Source organism: Camelus dromedarius, chromosome 14 (assembly GCF_036321535.1).
Source record: "Camelus dromedarius isolate mCamDro1 chromosome 14, mCamDro1.pat, whole genome shotgun sequence".
Lineage (NCBI taxonomy): Eukaryota > Metazoa > Chordata > Mammalia > Artiodactyla > Camelidae > Camelus > Camelus dromedarius.
This window is the reverse complement of record NC_087449.1, coordinates 70,425,981-70,449,694: the sequence shown is the minus strand read 5'-3', so window position 1 is coordinate 70,449,694 and position 23,714 is coordinate 70,425,981. Positions and strand designations below refer to the sequence as shown.

The 23,714-nt window shown below is 56.1% G+C and overlaps 1 protein-coding gene across 1 annotated transcript; it reads right to left on the bottom strand.

The window, feature by feature from the left end:
* Nucleotides 1-226: 226 nt before the first annotated feature.
* SSU72 (SSU72 homolog, RNA polymerase II CTD phosphatase) lies at nucleotides 227-23,655 on the bottom strand. Its single transcript, XM_031463806.2, has 5 exons — nucleotides 23,476-23,655; nucleotides 14,754-14,897; nucleotides 3,035-3,174; nucleotides 2,066-2,184; nucleotides 227-769 (listed from the first exon to the last, which is right to left on the bottom strand). The coding sequence occupies exons 1-5, from the start codon at nucleotides 23,652-23,654 to the stop codon at nucleotides 668-670; spliced, it is 684 nt and encodes a 227-aa protein (XP_031319666.2). The 5' UTR covers nucleotide 23,655; the 3' UTR covers nucleotides 227-667.
* Between the last annotated feature and the right edge of the window lie 59 nt (nucleotides 23,656-23,714).

The window sequence follows — 23,714 nt, the reverse complement described above, 5'->3', positions numbered from 1 at the left end:
CATCCACAGCCCAGGGACAGCACTGCCCACACAGGAGCCCCCACTTTCCCACAGCCACAGAAACCACGGGGGTCACCAAGGACAGGTGATGGTTGCACAGGAAGCAGGCACAAATCTCCCCAGCACACACCGGGTGCTGGGGTCGTGCTGGGGAGCCAGGCTGGACCCAGAGGTCTGTGCTGCGGTCTGAGGAGTATGATGGGGCACTCAGGACGAAGCCAAGACAACCGGCAGCATCTGTTTATTGGATAATTGCAGGTTCTCTCCCCTGAAGTACACCTGTTGCTTTATTCGGGGTTTTGTACATTCCAGCCAGTTAGGGGACATAAGAAGGATGCTCAGCGAAAGGCAGATGTATTGGGAGAAATGTGCTATAAACCGTTTTCTTCTTTTTTGAGTAAAGGAGAAAAACACTTTATATAATCAGTATCCCACTCCTGAGCACAAGTGGGACAGGAAAACTTGATTGCCCTTCATCCGCACTTACGGCTATCCTCTCATTTCACATGTACAGTTTATTTGGGTGCTGCTACTGGGAAAGGTGAAAGCAAGTATCAGGAAGGAAGAAGTATTAACAAAAGAAAGCTCAAAAAGATGGCTTGGGGAGGGCGGTGGTCAGTAGAAGCAGACGGTGTGCAGGAAAAAGATGGCTCTGGAAGGGCAGTGGTCAGTAGAAGCAGACGGTGTGCAGGAAGGTCCGGCCGCTCTTCTCCTCGAACTCCTGCAGCAGCTCCTCGATCTCATTCTCCATGTCCTCCGTATGCTGGATCTGGGAAGGACAGGGAAGCCGCCCTGAGCCTCCCGCCCGCCCAGCCAACTGCCCAGCCTGCCCTGGTGCCGACCTGGTGCCCCAGACTCATCCCACCCACCCGGGCGGGGTCCCGAGCGCAGGTCCCCTGGCAGCCCCAGGCCGAGCAGGGAAGGGGCACAGCAGCTGCAGACAGGGGGCCGGCCCTTGGACGTCACACCACCTCGCCGTGTCCCCTGTGCAAACGAGCGACCCCACACAGTCACCTGCCCATGCCGCTCATGCCCTGCGCTGGGGCCGTCCTTGTGCTGCAGGTGCTGACAGGGTGCCCCCCCCCCCCCAGTGTTTCTGCAGCTGTGAGACCCACGGTGCGTGCAAACACAGTTACACGCCCCCTGGTGGAGAACCACCGCTCCAAGAGGAGGTGGCGCTGCCAGGGAAGGGACTGACTCCTCAGCACACCTGTCCTGGCCTGGAGGGGCTGGCCTGCAGCCCCCAGTCTCGGCCTGCAAGCAGGGCCTCTGCTCCACCAGCTCTCACTAGCGCGACCTGAGTGCCTGTCACGTGTGCAATTCCCAGGACTCGTCTTCCCCTTCAGCCCTTTCTCTTGCCCGATGGCCAAATCTTGGGCACAACTGCTGGTGCTTCAGCAGCCACCCTGGGCCATGAGACACCTCGGGAACAGAAGCTGCGCTGGGCGGAGTACTGAGAGTGTGGGCCCTGGGCCCTTCGCACAGCAAACCCGCCCAGGCCTGCCCGCCTTTAGACATCCTGCTTGAGATACTAATTCTCTTCATTTTACGACCACTCACTGCCAGGTGGCCTGAGCACAGATCCCGCGGGCAGAAGGTAGGACAAGGTCTGTGAGTTTCTCCTTGTGTGGGTCCTTTGTCACCTCTAAGAGGAAACACTTGGCTCTGGGCACAGCTGAACCGTGGCTGCAAAAGCACTTGGGCTTTTCTGCACGAGGGAGGGTGCCAGGGCCACCTGGGGAGGGTCAGACGTCTGGAAGGACAAGTTCTGAGGGAGAAGGGGACACAGGGCCCTCTGACACCATCCCTGGGAGCCTGTGTCCTGGGAGTGCTTGGTGGACACATGGCCACCTCCTCGGAGGCCAGACCCCAAGCGGGTCCCAGCACCACTGGTGTAAACCTAGAAAGCACAGAGGTCGGTTCTCAAACTTGTGGGTGCCTCTGCATTTAAGGGTTTAATTTAACATTTGAGAATAACCTGAATGTGCCCTGAAGAGTGGGACCGCCCCTTTCACGCTGAAGCCCCAGCTCCTCCCACCGGGCCAGGCGGGCAGGTGGTACTCACGCACTGACAGAGCTCACAGATGAGGAACGCCCCTAGGGTGGCCTCTTCGTGGTTGTCCTGGATGTCCACATTGATCACGTGCACGGGCTGGCAAGTCTCTTGCTCCCTGGAATTCAGATCTGACCGCGACAGAATGACAGGAGTCAGAGGCCTCAGAAGCAGTTCCGCCCCACCCCCTGCCTGGGGGACAATGAAAGGGGACATCAGACCAGGCTGAGCACGTCCCCCCAGGAGAAGCCGCACACCAAGGACAGCAGGGACTCGAGGAAAGCTCGTGCTGGTCACCCTCAACACCAGTCCCCAGTCTCACCCCAGACACTCCCCCTGTCCTGGGGAGAGCCCTCAGCAGCACGTCCCCCACACGCCCCGGCCCCGGCTGCTCCCTTCTGCATAAGCTCTTTCTGCGCCCAAGAACCCTAAACCCACACAGCACCCTCAGCCAGCACGGGGGCTGCCTGATGAACACGGTCACCCAAAAGACACAGTCTCCTGCCCCCACGCCTCCCAGAGCCCATGGCTGGGAAATACAAGCCATGTGCACAGGACAGGCCAGGGGTCTTGGCCCCAGATTGTGACTGACATAGCAGGACGGGGGGATGGACACAGGAAAGGGGGATGGACGCAGAGGGATGGACACAGGACCGAAGGGACAGACGCAGCAGGACGGGGATGGACAGAGGGACAGACACAAGACAGAAGGGATCGATGCAGCGGGACGGGGACAGACACAGGACAGAAGGGACGGACACAGGACAGGAGGAACAGACGCACTGGAACAGGAGGGATGGACACAGCGGGACGGGGGACACAGTGGGACAGAGACAGACACAGGACAGAGGGATGGACACAGGACAGAAGGGATGGACACGGCAGGACAGGGGGACGGACACAGTGGGACAGAAGGACGGACACAGCGGGACAGGGGGACGGACACAGGACAGACAGCCGGCGCTGGGTCTGTGCTCTTACCTTCTACCACCTGGTCATACACTCGCTCTTCACAGGTGAGGATCAGATCAAACAGATCTTTGCAGTTCTGGAACCTTTCCGGACGGGGCTTGATTCTCTTGTTTCTGTCCAGCATGTGCAGAATGCCGTTCTGTGTGTAGCTGGTGCTTGCGTTAAGGAACTTGGGGGAAGACCTTCGTCACTAAGCACAGCCGCTCCCGCGCCCCTGCCGGCTCACCTCCTGGTGTCTGTGCAGCCCCCCCACCCCGGCAAGGGCGTCAAGGCTCGGAAGCGCCAGGATGGTTTGGGGGCGGCAGTCCCCGGGCCACAGGAGACAAGTCGGGCAGGCTGTCTGGACGCTCCCGGAAAGCAGGCCTTCCGCCGCAGCCTCCTCTCACGTCCGCATCTCTTCAACCCCATGACAGCCCCTCTGCAAACCCTCACCCTGAACCCCAGCCCCTGGCCGGGACAAAGCTCACCCGGAAGCCAATCCTAAGTCTGGCGCAGTCACTGTAGTAAGGAAACCCCAACAGCCATCTGAGGAAGGACAGATGCTCCAGTGGCAAGAGGAGCGTCCAGGAAGGAGAAGCCTTACATTAACGGGAAGCAGACAGAAGTGAGGGCCAGGCCCCGGGCCTGACAGGGCCACATCCCTTGGAGCCCGAGGGGACACACAGGCCCCACAGGCAAGGTCTGTGCCCAGCAGGTGGCCCCCAAGCCTCCCCTGGGACGCTCCAGACAGGGCCATGCCCCAACCCAACCCCAGTGGCCACGCCCTCAGCCCCAAGAGAGGGTTCACTGCCCTGACAGCCAGGCCTGTGGCCTCCCAGGGCCACTCCAGACAGTCTGGGACACGCACCTCGCTGACTCCACTCAGAGACGCAGGCCGGCTGGTCTGGGGGCTCGATGACCTGTTGGCTGTCTTCCTCAGAGTTCAGCTCATGACAATTTATGTAAAAAGCTCATTTACTCAAACTACATTCCCACATTCCTGGATGGTGAAAACGGCTTTTAAAACACACTGACTTGAGAGTTTTCACTCGGAAAGACACTCAGCACTTCTTGGTTGTCGTTTTGTAGTCAGGCATAATGACCGCCACCCTCCAGACGCGTCGGCATCCACATCCAGCAGAAAGATGCAGGTGAAGCAGGGCCCCCATGGTGCCGGGCTGGCAGTGGAGGCTCCCTGCACCCCCACGGGATCCTCCTTGACCCGCCACCCGGCTTCAGATGACACTGAGCCTCTTGGCAACGGCACCAGGGGAGAGAAGGCGACCTTACCAGGGTCCCCAACAGTTCTGCAAAGTTCTTTCCTCCTTTACTTGACCCTCAGTTACTCCCGTAGATGACGTAACAAATGAAATTGAGGTGCACGTAATTAAGGAGGAAAGGCCTGGATTAGAGATCAAACCGTAACCTCCTCAGTGTAACAAGGAAGGAGTAACAGTGGCCTTTTGGACTATTTTCTGGCAAATACTGGGCATGCGAGGCCCAGGCCAGGCAGGACCAAAGACAGTGAGCGCTTGGGACCCTCAGGGGATGACCAAGAACCCACTCGATTTGCAGGGACCCACTTCAACTCCCACTTCAACCCCATGGGGATCAGACAGGGGGAGTTGTCAGCCACGAGACAAAGCCTGGCTCCGGGAGGAAGACCCAGCCCTGTGCTGGGGCAGTGCTGTCGGGATGCTGCCAACCCAGAGGCCATGGTCAAGAGGACCAAGCTTCCACAATGTCTCCTGGTCCAGCGAGGACACCGAGCAAGGACCTCGGGTGCCGGGGCAGCAGAGCCGCAGCGCAGGCCATCGGCACTGAGCCCGTTGAGGCCCGGGCCAGCGGGAAGGACACGTTTAGAACCGCCTCCACCCACACAGGTCCTCCTGTGGTAACAGGCCAGCTGCCTCCTCGGGGGAGGGAGGCTGGCTGGAGCCCCACTCAGACCCTCACACACTTGGCAGAAATGAACCCCCTCGAAGGGCGGGGAAAAATCGGCTCAAAAGCCCAATTTGGACAGACAGAGGCCCGAGGGTGCAGGTGGAGAACACGGCGTCTGGGTTCCTCCAACCCCTGACCTGGTTCCCCACTCAGCAGCCGGGCGACCAGAGGGCCAGCCTCATTGCGAGGGGAGACCCCTAGGAAGTTCCAGCGGCCTGTCAAAGCCAGGGTACTCTCGGTGGGGGAGCCACAGCTGTGCTGTTTGGCTCTGGTGGCTGGAGCCAGACCCTCTCGAAGCCCGGGGCCACCCACCCGCGTCTGCAGAGCAGCCCTGACCAGGGTGGCGGCCGTGCACATCCAGCCCAGGCCTGGAGCTCCTCACGCCTGGCCCCTCGGCCTTCAGAAATGGTGTGTGGCCCCACTCCTCTCACCTGGAGCAAAAGGGTGCGGGGCGCAGATGGGCTGGCACCTGGAGGGTGGGCCTGGGAAAGACGCGGGGTTTCCATCTCCTGCCACGGGAAGTATAAGAGGACCATTCTGGAGCACTCCGGGTCTTGGCTGCCAAACCACCTAGAGCCCGTCAGCGCAGAGCACGCACTCTCCACACAACAGCAGCTAGGCAGCCAAAGCCAGGCAGCAGGGGACGCACTCAGGCTCAGTGGGCGTCTGTCCCAAGGGAGAGGCACAGGGCAGCCCAGGGCACTCGTCTCCCCCAGAGAGACGCACGAGGTAAACATACCAGAGAGTCCAGGATGCACCCACGGGCACCACGCCCGGCCCCGAGCCGGGACCTGGGGCCGGAGGGCCCCTCTCCCAGGCCGGGCCGGGCCGGGCCAGGCCGGAGCACCTCTTCCTCTAAGGATCTGCGTCTCCCGGGGTGGGACATGCCCATCTACTCCAATTCACCTCAGTCTTTCAGACACAGCTTTAACCCCAACCACGAATCCACCCCACACACGTCCTCAGTGCATGAGACAGAGATTCAGCTGAACAGTTCTGTCTCTACAATGATTCCCAAAGGAACAGTCTGTCTCGCGGACATTGACTTACGGGCCCCGGGAAAGGGCTTCTTGAGTCCTCTGCAGCCTGTGGTGACGTCCCTGGTGAGCGGGACACACCGTTCTTCTTCCCCTAGAGCAGGGCAGGCACCACCCCGAGCGGAGAGGTGAGGGGGTCTCTTGTGGGAAGGGGGCCGCGCCCAAACCCACGTCCAGAGATGTTCCCAGGAGGAGCCAGGAGGCAGTCAGAGCGCAGGCAGAGGCGGGAGCCAGACGAGGCAGGAGGTGCCCAAGCTGGGGGAAGGGCTCTGACCCTCCTGGCTTTAACAGTGGTGCCCAAGCCCCACGTCCTTGCTGAGCGTCAAGGGGGATCCGACCCTAACGAGGGCCTCCTCCAGGCCCAGCCCCATGCCCCCAACAACCCCAAGGGACAGAAGCTGCCTAGGGTCAGAGGTGAGCCAGCGCGAGCCGGCACAAGCCCGGTTTCCCCACAGACATCGCCCAGCGGGCATGATGGAGACAAAGCTGGAGGAGACGGCTCAGAACATTGAGAGCAGAAGCAGGATCTCCAAGGGGAGACAGAACTCCGAGGGGAGGCAGGGGCGGTGCAGGTCCCTGACCCCGTCAGGCGGTTCCTGGGCAGAAGGTGGGCTCCGGGGCCGCTGTTCCCCATGCTCGTGTTCTCTCCTGGCAGCCACGAGATGTTGGAACCTCCTGACCCTGGGCCCACAGAGCCTGGCTCTGCCCTACACGCGGGGGCCTCCGGGGCCGTCAGGGAACATGCTCTGTGCTCGGTCAGGTCCTGGTTTGATCGAAGGCACAGGAGCTTCACTAACAGAGGACGCCTAGGTCCAGAGCCCAAGGACGTCCTGGTCTGTATCATCGCCTCTGCCCCCAAACACCACCAGGCCAAATTCAGGTCCTCCTACTCTGGGGCTTAGCCTGGGATGTGACCCCAAACCCACAAGCTGGGGCTCCCTGGGTGGGGTGCGCCCCTGGAACATCCTGGTCCCTGTGAGTCCCCCATCTGATTCTACTTCCAGCTTTGAGCTTGATCAAACTGAAACATAAGATGCAAACGCCCTTAAGTAGGGGCCCAAGTGCCCTCAGGGGAAGGTCCTCGAAGGCATGGGGGCTCAGAGTGGTCCAAGAACCCTCCTGTGGGCAGAGTGGCTCCAGAGGCAGCGGGCACAGGCCACCAGCTGGCAGGGCTCAGGCACATGCTCCCCTGGAGCCCAAGGCGATGGCTCCACACCATGTCTGGGCCCTAGACCCCCGCCCACTGCCAGTGTGCCTGTGCTGGAGGAGGGGAGGCCCCCAGGAGCCCCCCGTGCACTAGGAGCTCCTCGGGCTCTCAGCACACAGGTCGCTCCGTAGGGAAACAGGACTCCCACCCTGTCTTGGGAGCAGCTCCGGCACCCCGTCCAAATTTTAGCACTGGCCGCCCTCACCTCACATGGGCACGAGGCCTGAACAGGGCACACCACACCTGTGGCCAGGACGGCCTCACAGGTGTCATCTACGCTCCACTGTCACCACACCCCCAGGGTTTACCTTCCGTGCATCAACCTCATGAGAAACACCAGCCCAAGATCCACATGCAAAGGCCACCAGGGAGGCGGGATGGCTCAGCCCTGTCCACACTGGACCTTCTGGACAACTCGTTTCTCCTTAAGCGGCCTGGCCCTCAAACAGAAGACTCAGGAGCACACTGGCTGCTGCAGACCCCGTGACAGCGGGGCACACACAAGACACCCTGAGAACAGCATGGGAAGCACCGGACGCAGAAGCTGCACCGCCGTCAGGACCACGCGTTTTACGTGGAGGAAGATTAAGAACGTGAGGAACAGACCTCTCGGGTGGGGGGTGTCCACACGGCGCAGAACCCGTGGGGACCAGGGGCCTGCCTCGCGGAGAGGCTTCAGGGCCAGCGCTGGGGCCCGGGCCTGGGAGGGGGCGAGGGCAGCAGAGGGAGACGTCAGGGCCAAGCAAAGTGGGGGCGTGACAACGGCCCCCCAAACTGCAAAGTGGCAGCAAAGCTGCTTCTGTGGGGCCAGCGTCAGCAAAGTGAACAGGGAGTGGAAACACACTCGTAACCATGTCCCAGGTGTGACCAGCGGCACTGGCACTACTGACCTGCTCGGTCCCCAGGGCACGCCCGTGGCAGGAGCAACACCCGCCTGCCCGTACACCTGGGGGCGTCACCTGCGAAGGGCTCTGCACCCCAGGCCCCCCTGCACAAGGCTCCGTGGGGACGGGGTGGTGAGAACTATGCCTCCTCCTCCTCCAAAGGGAACACTCCCCAAAAGTGGTTTTTTTTCTAAAAAAAAAACAGCAAGAACCAACAGAAAGCAGGCTGAGATCCTTCCCCTGCCACCTCCTCAGAAGGCTGAGGTGGGGGGCACTGAGGTCAAAGCTCAGGGCCCAGCTCATTCCAGGCCGCTTGACGTCAGCCTGAAGGAACAGACGAGGATCTGCGGCAACACTGCCTAACCGGAGTCAGCTTCGGCAGACTTTACTAATAAAAACGGAGACTAGCTGTCCAAACAGGGTAAAACACGACAGTTATTTACATTTGAGAGAAAGCTCAAGACGAAAAATTTTTAGTAAGTTGGCTGGATAAATAAAGCAAAAAAATGCAACGGGAAAAATATCTTCAGTCTGAGTGTCTGTTCCAAGCAGCACACACCTGACTCTCCACCTGCTCAACAGCATAAAAAACTTAAAACTCAAAACAGGACAAAGCAAGCTGAACCCTAGGCTGGAGCGTTTTAGGGAAAATTAACCTCTTACAACTTTGAGAAAAAGTCCTCAAATTATGAATTAGTCTGCAAATACCAAATCATTTCTACTTAAATGATTCAAAAACAACTAAATCCCACACATCACCCAGGGGTGGAGGTGGGTGGTGACGCCCTGGCCTTGTTCTCTCGCTGCCCACTGCCCCACCTCCCCGAAGCGCCTGAGACCCACCCGAAACACTCAGTTCAATGAAAAATAAAACCACCCTCTTTCTCCCTGAAATTTCAGCTATTGAGCGATTAAAGAAAAATGTTTGTTTTGCCATGAGATATAAGGCAATCTCGGAAAAAAAAAAAAAGTTGACCAAAAGCAGTAAAGGGACAAAGCCCAGGGTGGCCGCCGACCCAGATGTCCCTGGCTGACCCCACGCTCCCTCTGAGCAGTCGGTTTGGGCCCTCTCATGGTGACGCAGTCTGCACCAGAAACCAAACCATCTGGCTAAGAGGGAGGATGGGGGGCTCGTCCAGGTCAGCGGTCACTGCAACCCGCCCACCTGTGCCCAGCAAGGCTCCTGTGGGGACCCGAGAATACCCAGGGTCCAGAGGCCTCTGAGCAACATGCTAGCAGAGGAAAGGCATGCGTGAGCCTCGCTGGCAGGAGAGGGGCCAGGAGGACGGGCACTGCTGGCCGTCCCGGGGTGACAGAAGCACCGAGGGCTGCCCACCACACCAGGCAGAGCTAGTCCTCACAGACTGTCCATGTGTCCTGAGGGTAACGGTGACGCCCTGCGTAGGGTGGGATGGGGTGGCTGCATCCCCACACACGCCAGGGAAAGGCCAACAGCAGAATTTGAAAGCTTACAGGTGACACCCCAACCCAGGGAGACACTCCCACTAAATGTTGACAGAGACAGTGCTCCGGGGCCAGACTCCTCGAAGTGGAAACCACCCCGGGAAGGGCCCTGCACCCACAGCCGTGAGGCTCAGACCTGCTCCAGGGAAGAGCCACATCCCGCCTGAAGGTGCCCAGTGATTTTCATTTTCAGGTGTGTCCCCCAAAGGCACCCCGGTGAAGTCCCTCATTTAAAAGGACAGCAGTGTAAGGGTGAAGGTTCACGCGTGGACCGGAGCCCCTCGTGGGCCAGAGGCCCAGGATGCAGACTCAATCCTCCAGTCCCCGCTCAGAGGAGCTGTTGGGGCCAGGGAGGAGGTGGCTGGACCAGCGTCCCTGTGCAGGACTCCCTCAGAACGCACTCAGTCCCCACCAAGGCCGGTGGGAAAGCTGTACCCACTGTGTCCACCGGGTGCTGGGACCCCCGACCCACCTCTGCCCATGGCAGGGCCTGCCCACCCCACTCCCAACACATGAATGCCCACCCAGGCCCCACCTCAGAGCTGCCACAGCTCCCCAGATGCCCACCACCCCATCCTCCAATGCTGGCCACGGCCACCTTGGAGTTCAGATTCCAGGCACACACCAAGGGACCAGAGCCTTCTGCCCCTCCTTGAGGGAACCCTGACTACCCCCGTTATAGATGCAGGAGACACCCCAGCTGAGGCACCCAGTCTGTGTCTTCGTGCAAAGTGCCAGAGCAACACAGGGGCAGCTTTCCCACAACCGCTCCGGGAGCTGCCAACGAGCCCGGAGGCTGGCATGGCACGGGGTGCCCAGCTGCGGCCCCAGTGGCTGAGTCAGGCCCCCTTCCCGAAAGGAAGAACCTGGAGCTGGGGCACAGGAGTGGGGAGACAGTGCTTTGGGGGCAGGCAGAGGGCTCGGGGCCGCCCCGCCACTGCTGTCTGTCATCCCAAGAATACACAGCTCACTAGCCCCCAGAGGGGTGCCCTTGGCACACCTGGGGGCACATGCAAGGAAGACAGCAGACAGCTTTAAGCTCGGGGGGGCTCTGCAGGGTGGTGGGGAGGGCTAGGAGCCCTGAACACACCACTCCGGAAGCTGTCACGCTAGGATCTGTTCATTCTAAAAAATGGACTCATTCTGATGATAATCAAAGCAGCAGTTACTGCAAAGCGCACAGGCTGTACGAATGAGAACTTGGGAACCCCTGGGAGAGCCCCTCGCCACCTCGTAGAGCCCAGCTTCACTGCTGCCCGCCACGCCTGCGTCTGCCAGGGCCTCACCACCGGTCTTCAGGCTAAGTGAAACCACCCGCCTGGTCCACTGTGTGTCACCCACTTTCAACACACCTGGCGTCTGCACCTCACCTGTCGCGGCTGCAGGGACTAGGCCTGGCCCCCGCCCCCAGCCCTGGGCAAGCCCTTCAGGCAGGGGTTGCAGTCGGTGCAGCCCGTGTCCAGACTGGGGAGGGACCCCTGCAGCTGCCTCGGGCAACGGGCTGCCCAGTGCAGGGCAGCATCTCTCGAATGCACGCTGCTCTGGCCTCATCTGAAATATCTCAAGGCTGCAATTTTTATTGTGGGCATGAGTGCTTTCCTAAACCCCAAAACCTCACGTATCAGCAAAATGAATCAGAGCTTCCTTGGGAATCGGTGTCCAGCTCAGGAACACGCATCTGTTAAAGAGTTTTCAAAAACGGTTTGAAGCCACAGCTGCAACCAGGGTGAATGGGACGGGGTCAGACAGGCACGCTCGGTGTCCGGATGGGCACGGGGCGAGGGAGGGCAACCAGGGCCATCAGTGAGGTGGGCAGGCAGGTCACACTGAAGGGACCCTCTCGGGGGCGGGAGCGGGGGGGGGGGGGGGGAGGTTGAGCCTGGGGGACCTGGGAAGGAAAGGCTGGGGCTCAGGGCTGGGAGACAGGCAGCCACCCCACAACCGAGCACAGCCTGCGAAGGTAGGCTGGGCTTGAGACAAGCCTGACGAGGCCCCAAGAACGAGGTTCTGGGGAAGCCCGGGGGCCTCAGAGAAACGGGGCTGCCGCATCCACTGACCTTGCACCCAGGATGGAGGTCAGGGGCCTGTGGGCTTACACTCTCAGAAATCACTTTTATTTTTACCTTTTACTCCAAGACAGCAAAAAGTACACAGTGAAGAACTGGCTATACACATCAATTAATCTAAAGCCTGAAAGACAATGAAACTGAGAAGATGGAAATGAACAAATAGTTAAAAACACAGCCCCGCAGGTAATTAATGACACAAGACCCTGAAGAGAAACCATGCTGGACGCAGGCCCAGGGCCCAGCCTCCAACCACGTGGACAGTCAGCGCCTGGGACGGGGTCAGTCACACCTGCACTGCAAGGCGCTGTTCGGGCAGGACCACGTAATTGTACTTAGAGCCACACATTCACTTGCTCTTTAAGACAAGTAGTTTACAATTCACATCAATTCTCTATTGGAAAGATTCACGTGGACACTGAACACTTGCAAAAGAGGACTCCCTGGAGTCCCGTGAAGACACTGCCAGCCCCTCCTTTCCCGGGCCCCCCACCCTGACCCTCCACTCCCGTATCCACTGGGCCCAGGGACACTGTTCATGAGGCCACAGGCTGGCCACTCTTACATTTAGAAGAAAACGACTTATCTTTCCCCAAAGGTGCTCCAAGTAGGCTGCGGGTTCAGCCACAGATTCCTCTCAATCGAAGATGGAAGCTCAGGTGTAGAAACTGGCTCTGGCAGAAAATGAAAAAAATCTGGAAGCTTCCACCACCATGACCTAGGAGCTACGCTAAAGCCCCACACGAAACACCAAGTTTGAAGCTGCTCTGTATTCAACGGGCACTGAGGCAAAGGGAAGACAAAAATTAAGGTCAAGGGGGTAAAATTTACACCTAAAAACGGACAGCTCGGTATCTGCTACAACCGGAGGAACCAGCCACCACAGAAAGGCCCCTGCGGTACAATGCACGGACATAAATCGTCCAGGAGAGGCAGGGCCACAGGGACAGCAGGCCAGGGAGGCCGGGGGCTTCGCAGGGTGGGAACGGCCTATGGCCTGCTGTGTGAGGGGCGTGTGGCCCCGGGTCCCGCATGCTTGACGCGGGTGGGCCACCTCAGAGTCGGACTGCTCCCTCGTCAGGGAAGAAGACACTCCCTATCTGTCTGCGGAGGGGCGGGGGAACGGACTCCCCGAGCAGCCTGCCCACCTCACTCACCGCGGCTGGGACCCCATGGGCAGCTGCTCCCTGCCACACCCATCACCCTGCTGCTGCTTATGGGTAGAACCAAAAGCACCTATTTGTGGCCAGACGGTTAAGGAATAAAGAGCTTCCGTACCAACAGGCTGCACGTCACTCACTGAGGGCTCAGTGACCATGGGGCCACATGTCCTCGGGGACACAGGGGTGTGTGCACAGGGACCTCAGGCGGGTGGCGGGGCCCCCAGCGCCTGACCCTCACCACCAGCTCCTGGCTCTGACCAACAAGGAGCATTCCCCCGACTTGTCACTCTCTCCCCTGAAAATCAAACACTTTTGAACGTAGTGGTTTACCCCTGAATCACACCTTAGAGAACTCTTCTAGTTTTGCACTGCAGGTTATGAAAACCATCCCTCTGCAGAAGCCCAGGTACCCCCCACACACAGACATGGGGTTTTAGCTGTTGTGCACCTGTCACCAGCAGATGGGGAGACGGGCCAGGCCCCACCCCACTACTCATCAGCAGCCCCCACCCCCTAAGCATCTTAGTGTGGCCTATTCCCAAAAAGCGGGAGATCACAGCTCAGACGTGAAAGCGCCGGCCTCGTAACACGCAGGGGAATGAGGGCACGTGTGTTAGTGTCTGCTTTCATTCCTTACACTGAGCATAAGAGTTTTCTTCAAAAGGAACAGTGCTAACTGAAGAACCATCTTCAGAACTAGACGGAGTCTGCAGTGCAGCTGACAAAAGGCTGGAGTTACGGTCTCAGCTCGCTCAGGGAAGGGACCGTAGTGACCGCCTCCCGCAGGGCCCGGCCACTCTCATTACACGCCCAGGGGAGGGGCCTCTCCGCGGAGCTGAACCTGAGTCAGAGCCTGGACCCAGGCCATCAGCAGAGCACAGCACTGCGACGCGGAGGCCAGGACACAGCTGGCGGCTGAATACTCGCAGATTCTCCTAACGCAGGTCCTGGGGCCTGGGAGATGGGGGCGTGCAGGGGGCGCCCTGCAAGATCTCTGGGGACTTCGCTCCGGCCCACACGCGCCCTGGACTCCTGGGATCGGTGAGCCTCAGGCGCCCGCGCCTACATGAGCCAGAACGCCCCCGTGCCCCCAGCAGGGATGGCTGTGCTCCTCCCAGAAGCCCCCACTGACGATCTACTTGCAGCTGGGGAGGAGAGGGGGCGGCAATGGGGGGGGGGGGCAGGGGCCCTCCTAGCTGACTAATCAATCTACAGATGTACAGAGAACATTCGTAGTTTATTAAAAATTTCGAGTGCCAACATGAAGACAAGGCTTTCCAGTTGGTGTCTATACCCCTCTCACTCAGAGAGTCTGGTCTGCTTCCTACAAACTAGAGTCACTCACCGTGACAGTGGAGGCCAAGGCGCCGAGAGCAGCCGCGGTGCGCGGTGATCACGAACGCCTGGTCAAAGCTCAGGCAGGGAAGGCCTTACCCGTCACAGCCCGGTGTCGCCATCACATCAATTATTTACAAATAACCTCTTCTTTCACGTGAGTCTGGGAAGCAGCCCCAGTCTGTCTGGTCTCTTCCTGAAACAAAGTCAAGTCCTCTCAAAGTACCTGCTTCTACCATGCTTCTTTTATGGGTACTTTGGCCAGCTCATCACCCAACCCTCCAGAAACGTCACCAGAGTGCTGCGCCACCCCACGTGTGTACCAGAGCACACCTACCTGCAGAGGAAGGAGGGGCGCCTCGCGGTGGGAGAAGCCAGGTGCCGTGGCTCCCACATGCCTTACCTAAGCTGCTCTGTGTCGTGTCAGAACCCTTCCCCGACCGTGTGGGTGTGGACGTCATTCACGCCTGCGCCCTGCACGCCCGAGGCCCCGAGTGGCTCCAACCCTCAGACCATCCCGTGAGCACCAGAACAGAAACCCAGTGACCCAGCACCCTGCGCACAGACGCCCCTGAGGAGGAGGTCAGAGAGGTGCCTGTGGTGACACCTGGCAGAGACAAGCAGGGGGGGCAAAGCCACCCCGGGATACAGTTCTTTGTCTTTCCTAAGGAGGTCGTTGTACATCTGGTCGTAAGTGGTTTTGAAATCATAAACGTTCGGCTTGTCAGGTGCTGGTCCTGGAAGCTTCACATGAGTTCCCGTTCCGAAGGACCGGACGCTGAATCCTCGTTTGCTGAAAGACACAAAAGGAAAGAGAGGATTAGATTAAATAAGACACAAAATGCTAAAAAGGAATATGAAATGAACTAGATGAGTAATTTTGTTGATACCAAGAACAAGCTTTTCAATTCTTAAGTATTTCACTTGCAAATTTAAAAAAATCCCGCAGCACATTACACAAGCTAGGCGAAGCCAATCCAAATGGGAGACAAAGGATCCTTCATGGAAGGGGAGGAGAGGCTGTCAAAGTGTCACTCAAACCTCTGAGGCCTGGGACGGACCGACACAGGGACCCAGGGGACGTGTCATCCAGACACCGTGTCACCTGACCACTGTCCTGGTCTGTGTGGGGTGCAGGTTCACAGGACCCGTGTTCTGACGTCTAAGAGCGGAACTGCTCACCCAGGCTCCCAGCTGCCTGTGGTGCCAGCCTGAGGGGCACGCAGGGACGCCCCCAGCTCCCAGGCCGGGCATTCCTGTAACCTAGGTCAATGATAAGGAAACTGACCAAACATGCATCCTGCGAAACTGGGGGAGTGTGCGTCAGTGACCTGCAGCGCCCACAGGCGACGAGAGTCACACTCTGAGAAAGAACGTCACCTCAACGCCCTGAGGCCCTGGGTGCTGTCCTCCTGAGGACCACACTTGGGTCAAAACTCCTGTTCTTTCAAACTCAGTCAATAAAAATAAACATTTTAAGGGTTCCAAGCGTCTACAGGAGATGGGCTTCCTGTCCCAGCTTTGCACTCAGACATCACGTGCTGTCTGCCCTGGCCACAGGCTCGTGCAAGGACTCCCTGGCCACAGGCTTGCAGAGGACACACGGGTCCCCCCATGCCCACACTCCCCTTGTGGGCCACAGCTGGGAGACACCACAGGTCTTCTGAGGCCCAGAGGAGCAGCAAACGTGCTCCCAAACCAAGGACACGGCAGGAAGCACTACAGGTGAAGAGAGTTCAAAAGGCCGCGGGGCCACCCTCTCCCACTGCGGGTCTGCACTGCAGTGGGCACAGGGTCAGCTGTTCAGATCACAGCTCAGGAGCTGGTGCTGCAGGAAGTAGCTGGGAATCTGGGGAGGAGCTGAGGCCGACATCCACGCGTGAGACCGTGGTTGCCTCCCGCCGGACGCCTCCCCACCGAGAAGCCCAGCCTACGGGACACACACTCAGGGCAGCCCCAGAGTCCCTTGCACAGAAGGCATGGAGAGCCAGCAAGACCCCTGTTGTCACCATGGAAGGTGGAGGGGCCCCTATGTGGACACCAGCGCTGCGGCCAGCGGCAGAGCCACCACACCTGTACCTCCAGGCACCGGGCATTTTCTGAAGCTCTTCTCATCCAGTTTTGGTTCAACACCTCACCCAGGTCCTCTCAAGCTGGGAAAAGCTGGGTCCCATCCCTCTGTCCCTACAAGTCCCGAGCTCTGCAGCCAGTAGGGCCCCCCACCACCACCCAGGAAAGAGGACACGGTGACAACAGAGCCGAACAAGGAGCAAATCCAGGCCACACCCAGCTGAGCCATGAACAAAAACCCAGACAACCTTTGCCACGCTCACTGCAATTGCTGACCCTGAGGTGGGGTACCTGGGGGTGCAGGGACACCAACCATGCCCAGACCCGGGGCCACGAGGGCCCGACCACGCAGCACACCCCCACCCGTAGGCCCTCCAAGAAGGTGCACTAGTCCAGGAACAGACAGTAAAAAGTTTCCTGCCGAAGCACCATTAAGAGGGGGATGAAGGTCCCCTGGACACCAGCCAAGGGAGGTCAGGGGGCGCCTGCTCCCGTGGGGGCCACACCCTCCCAGGACGGGGACAAGGGGACAGGTCACAACCACGAAAGCCATGCTTGTCTTGCTGGCTTCACCATTTGTTACTATCCCACAAGAACTGCCCCCAAACAAGCAGGCTGTCCTCTGAGTGCCACCTCCTCCCCAAAAAACACCCCTGAGGTGCCGTCAACCTGGAGTGTAAACACACATCACTGAAGGAAAAGGGATTTGCTCTCGAGACCAACCTGGGGTTCCCCTGGGTTTGGCGTCTGACTCACGGAGAGGCGAGTGCCACACGAGGCACCCTGGATGCTGGTGACCAGCCCGGGATGGAGGTGGGGAACAGATGACCGGAAAACAGGTCCTCAAGGGAAGGAGGGGTGCTATGAAGAGACACGACCCCTTGAAACAAGACCCCTGAGGGCTCGGAGCAGAGGTCCAGCCACCATAGAGGGAGCCTGGGTGTGACTTCGCAGGGGACGTGGGGGCTGCATGGACGCGGCTGCTGGACACATACCTGAAACCCCTTGGGTCTGTCTCCAGAGGCCGCACGCTCCTCATGGGAGCCAGGGTGAAAGTCCTGTCTTTGGTGGTGGCGCGGATGCTTTAAAGCACATCGTTTGCAGTAGAGATAGCGCCTTTGGGGGTCAGAACAAGAAACTGCGGTCGAGACCACCTTTCTCAGCTAGTGACCTAAAAAGCATGTTCCAAAAGGGGTCCCCAAATCATCTGGGGAACAATGCAAAAAAACAAAATGTTTCTCAAAAAGATGTGGAAGATTCATTTAGATACAGTTCCTCCCTCACTCTAAAAAAAAAAAAGACATTATTTCTGCATAACTCAGTCATTTCCTTCTGGTCACTCCTTTGAGGGACTTAGTCATAATTAAATTTATTTAAATGAGCTCAACTCTTAAAACTCAATTAAAATATATTAAAACGAGCCCATGCACAACTGCTCTTGTAACACGTTAACGCAGCACACAGTGAATAAGCCTTCATCTAGCCAAGCAGCAGCAAAGGAAGTTACTCAATCCCTGACGGCTAAAGCTTCAAGACTGAAAAACCACCTCTACTGGTGGTGGGTTTACCATGGATTCAACAGGACTTCCCGGAGCTCCCCACGTGCCGTGGGTAGAGAGGTCACCAAAACAGACCCAAGTCCCTCCCCCAGATACCCTGGAGTGCGGGACAGGGTGAGTGAAGCCTCCGGGACACAGGACATCAGGAGTCGGGTGACGGCGAAGCCGGGGCTGACAGGGTGGGGTCTGCAGACAGGGCACCTCGGAGCAGTTCTCAGCCCCAGCGGCCCACGATGCACATGACACCCTGTGACCCAGAGACTCAGACACAACCCCAGAGCGTTTTAGAGGTGCCCCTAAAAGCTGCCCACAGGGTTCCCAAGAAGCCCCAGCACAAGGTCTCACACCCCCTTCCCAGTGGAGCAGCAGGTCTGAACTGCCTGTGTGGCGCCCCCGCAAGGCACACCCCCTTTCCTCATCTCCTGTCACGAGGAGTCTGAGGCATGAGTCAGGTGTCCAGCGAAACACTGTCCGTATGCCTGCAAGTAACCACCCCAAAGACAACCAGGGCTGACCATCCACCCAGCTGAGCCCTAACATAAGGCTCCCAGGAGGATGGCGCTGGGGAAAGGCCAGGCAGCAGTGGAGCTGGCAGAGTCTCCCGGCTGGAAACTCCCTCAACTTCCCGAAATGGGACTCAAGCACATTTTAACATAAAATAAGCCCAGCTGGTTCTTCCCCCAGCAAAAAGGCTAACTAGCAACAGAAGTGCTGTTTCTTGTAAGCTCGTGCAACTGACAAAACAGCCCAATCCGTGTGTGCCTGCAAGGTGACAGCGTGTTTCTTACATAAAAGGACTGAGCGCTATAAAAAAGTTCCTGAGAACCGAAAGGCTCTGTCTGAAGGGTCAGCTATTTAGTACGTTAAACAAACCTGCTAGACAAGTATTTATCAAACTTGTCTTTACTGGTGTCAAGAATGTATCATAAAAATAAATTATAGTATCAGAGAAAATACTAAATTATAGAAAGATACAGAAATTGTATGTTAAGATACAGAAATGTTAAATTATAGAAAAGATAGATAACAGTATGATAGAAAATTAAATTACATTAAATTAAATTTTGGGAAACAAAATTGCTTCAATTGTTATCCCAATATCTAAAGGTAAAATAATGAAGTTAAAATGAACACCAAAAAGGATCAAGAAAACACCCAAATTAACAGCATGGGTTATGGTATTTATTCTGTTTTCTGCAGTGTTTTCTGGTTATTAATCTAATTCAGAGCATTATTTTGGCTAAGACTGAAATCCTAGACCACTACTAACTTTCTGAAAGCACGACCTGACCCGTCTGTAAGCAGGACACAGTGCATTTATGGTCATAAGTCACCTTTACTACAAGTAGAGTCACTCACTGTCTAATCATCCTGATTTGCAGCGACATGACGACCTCATGTTCACGGAACACAAGTCAGCCACTCACAAGCAAGCCATCACACTTAAACGCCCGCCTGCCAGCTCACTGCAGTACAGCTAAAAGGCTGGGAAGATCAAGCCTTCTGAAACGTTAACATTCCAGTAAAGTTTACGCCACCACTAGCAACATGTGGGCCTTTAGCACACTTCAATACTTGTTTTCCAGGACTTATTCTACCCTTCTCTCCCACAAGGTCAACAACGAAACCGAGGCTTCTAAGCACAATCACTGTGTGCAGAGCTTGTGTCAGATGCACCCCACGTGCGACCCCCACAAGCGCTCGGCTTAGCTGTGCTTCCTCCAGGCCTGCCCTGCCGGTCACTGTTGGCCTCCCCAGGGGCTCCCCTCTGCGCAAAACTGGCATTTCAGACGGCCCAGCAGCACCATGATCACAGTGGTCCTCGGGCTACAAACCACACTGAACCTGCCCAGCCATCTCCCCTGCTGGGCTCCACCTGTTCTCACCTACAGAAGAAGGCTGGAGAAGCTGATCCTGGATGCAGGGAAAGTTCCAGCTGCTGGGGCTGAAGGCGTGCTTGGCCCACCCAGCTTCATCTCAGTATTCGCATCTGAACAGAAATCTACCTCCTTCCAACCGTCCTTCTGGTCTTAGTTCTGCCTCCTGAAGACAAAAAGTGAAACGATGCAGTCCCTTAAACCTACGAAGGCAAGTGTGTTGTGTCCCCCGCAGGCACGTCTTCTGCACCCTCTGCGATTCTTAAAAGACATGATTTCAAATCCTCTCACCTTCCCAGATGGTTTCCAGTCTGTTCTGTCAAGTGTACCCAGAACCACAATATCAAAAATGCAGCCAAAGGGGCCCCAGAACAGGGCTATCCCTTCCTGGTAAAGGACAAAAGGCTTCAGGCACTGTGTCTGGGTCATCCCAGCTATGGGGCCACACAGCCTCAGGCCACCCTAAGACTTGGTCCCCTCTAGGGGAAGAGGTCTGAGCACCTCTACCCCAGTGTGGCTAGGGGCCCACAGGGTCAGGTCTTGACATTATGACTTAAGAGCCCTGCCCCAAACTGGAGACTCACAGGACCTCAGCTGACCGCTGAGCTCCCTGCACCCTGGCTCCCTCTCCAGTTCGTGTCTTCCCCATCCTGTCTCAGTTGCTACTCGTCCATCTATCACGGTGGGAGCGCTGATCCTTTCTGTCATTCCTAAGCTAGGACTTCTTGCTCCGGGTGTTACCCCCTCGCCTGTGTACGTGTGGGCATCCTAGGGCTGTGAGGATGAACTCAGCGCTGGGGAAGCACCTGACACAGAGGGGCTCGAGGCCCTGATTCTTGATTTGTTGCTTCCACGTCTGCAACTTCTCTGCTCATCTTCCCAAAATCACACTACCCAAGAAGCTGTGGCTGAAAACAGGCTGAGAATTCACTTCAGCAATTTAGAGAAGTCTTTCTTTAAAATTTGTTTTGAATTGCCAGAACTAAAACTACAGCTTCCAAAAATCAACATGCCCCTTAACATCTACGAGATCATTTAGAACTGAAAAATAAATTAATTGGCTCCAAAGGGACATCTTAATCCAGAGTACAAAGAACAGGAGGCTCTGTGGAAACATACAAGTCTTCAAACTCCTCTTTAAAATCTAACGGACTCCCAGTACTGGCATTTCAAACAATTTAGCCTCAAAAGATCAGAAATAATCACCCCAGGGAACATTATGACTAGCTCCAGAAAATGCCAACATTTATTAACACCTGTATTCGACTAGTCAGAAAAATATAGTCAAACTGATTTTCAACAGGGTAAAATTCATCACATCTTAGAGATGCTTTTAACCCTTATAAATTATCCAAAGATAAAGCCATAATTTTCAAAAGTCAAAATAACATGAAAAGTTGTTCAACCTCAAAAGCAATTTTAAAACTAAAGGAAGGGCGAGACCCTTTTTTTGCCCTAGCAGCACGAAAAGATGTAAATAAACACAGAATGTGAAGAAATGGGAATTGTGTAAATACTTTCCTGGAAGGCTGTCTGGCAAAATGTATTAAACTGTAAAGTATGCCTACCTTTTGACTCAGCAATTCCACCTCTAGCAATTTATGACAAGGAAACAGCTAGAAAAGTGTGCAGATACCTAAGGGGTACATTATGAGACTGAGAAACACCTGAATGTCTTTCAATGGGGAACAGTTAAAAAACTGACTGCTGGAAAGGACTCCTCAGGGTAACTGGGCCATGGTTTTATAACCACTGCCTCTGCTCAAACTGAACAGATAGGTTCAAATCCAATACATCGAATGGAAAGCAGAAATGAATGTTGAAATCAAACTATGTTCACATTCTGTGGAGCGAGATTACAGAACAGCATCTTGATTTCGTGTGTGTGTGTGTGTGTGTGTGTGCGCAAAAGACATCCAGAAAAAAGGACTTTGATCATTAACTTCATCTTCTACAGAGAGCATTTTTTGTGAACAAGCAAATGCTATTTTAATGGAAAAAAAAAAAAACCCAAAAAGCACTTTAGAAATTAAAAACTGGTGTCTAAAGTAACTTCACATTCATGATATAAGTGACGTATGTTACCCTACACTTACCTCCTTTTGCCCTCATTCGGAGTCTACTCTTTTCACGGGTCAATGTGAAAGACAATAAAACGGGAAGCACACATAAACACTCCTACTTGGTGACTGTTTGTAGGCACTCCTCCACACCTTCCTTTCCACAGGAGCCCCAATGCTGTCCCAGTTACTGTGAACTAAGCAAGGGCTTCTCTCTTGCAGTGACTGTCTCAGGAGTATCAGATAGGCCAGACTTTGATACGTTGACAAAGCTGCTACACGGATTTAAGAAACATCTCCTTTTGTAAGATTCCACCCCAACTCTGTTATGCAGATACAAAGGAGCTAAGCCAGAACTAGCAGAATGAGGTGGTCTCCAGATCACTTGTTATTCTTGAAGATACTGAATCTCATTTTCCTTGAATAATTTTCCAGGAGTGTGAACCTTGCATTCTTCTGCTTAAATTTACCACTTCTAATGGCTTTGAACAAATAAATGCAGTTTGGAAATCAGATTCAGCACAATGTAATTCTAGCACTTTTCCAGTTTTAAAACAACTTTATAGTTTAAAAGCGTCTAGTTTAAAAACAAACTCCACATTGATTTGTTAGGTTTAAAGCATACCACACTCTACCAAAAAAATGACTGACTGAACGCTGTGGGCAGTGTGGTAGATGTTAGGGAAGAATTAAACTCGTAATTAGCAGGTCATGGACACCTGGCACTTCCAGCTTCATGCAAAACGAGAAGGATTCGGGAGAATTCTGATTTCCCCAAGTTACTCGGGAGACTCAAAGCTGACCGCCGTCATTAAGAGCAGCGAGACACAGTTGTCCTTGAACGTGCTCGAAACTTCGGGAGGAAAGGTAGTTCCAATTTTGGCTTACTATCAAAGTCGACGTGTATACCAAACTTCAACTGTAAAGCAAGAAGTCCATTTCACATAGTGTGAATTGATTTTGAACAAAAAACTTTACCAAACGGGAATAAACTTTTATTACACACACACTACACCAGAGTCACCAAAGGGGAGTTAGTACTGAAATGTAAATTAGGAACATGAAACCAAACTCACATGTAGTTCAAAACTACCAGCTGGAGATTTTATAAGGGAGCAGGGAGAATTTTTTGCAGGACACTTGAAAATGTAGACAGGAGCAAATACGCAAAAACGTGAAATAAACAAAATAGGCCATTTCCGTTTTTTTACAACTTGAGGTCATGTTGTGCAAGTTTTCCAGATTTAACAAAAAGCGACACACCCTGCAGACGGCGGACACTATCCTTGCGTGGGCCCTAACCTTTGGTCTTGGCACTTACCGCCTCACTGGTGAGCATATTTAGGGAGGGCATTATTTTCAGATGCACAGACACGCGTGCAAAGTAGACGCGAACAGCATCAACCTCTCAGGTTTACTCGGAGCTCTGAGGTTTCCGCGACCCGGAAACATTTTGGCTCAGAATCTGAATTTTCCGCGAAGCTAATCACACGTGGGGGGACCGCGCGGCGGACCGAGCCCTGTGGATTACTTGCTGCGCTCGGCCCAGAAGCCAAGGAGCCCGGACGCGGCGCGGCATCTCCGGCGTCCTTCGGGGGCCGCCGCGCACCGCCCGCCTTTCCCGGGCCACCTAGCACGGGCCGGGGGAGACCAAGGCCGGGAAACGAGGCCGGCCGGGAGCCGGGCCTGCCCAGCACGGGCCGAGGAGGTCCGGAGCCGCCGCCCAGCACGGGCCGGGGCCGGAGGGACGGCCGGTCGGCCGGCGTCCGCGGGGCGCGCTGGGCCAGGGCGGAGGCCCCCACTACCTGAGGATGTTGTGCGCCTCCATGCTCCGGTTCTGGTTGCTCGAGCACACCACCGCCACCCGCAGTGGCGACGACGGCATGGCGGAGGCCGCACCGTCCGCGACTCCCGCTTCGGGACTCCCACCCAGCCGCGCCGCTTCCGCGCGAGCAAGATGGCTACCGCGGCGCCCGGAAGTCATGACGCGAAGCGGCGGCGCCGGCGACGTAGCGCGTCGGGACGCGCGGCGCGGGCGTGAGCA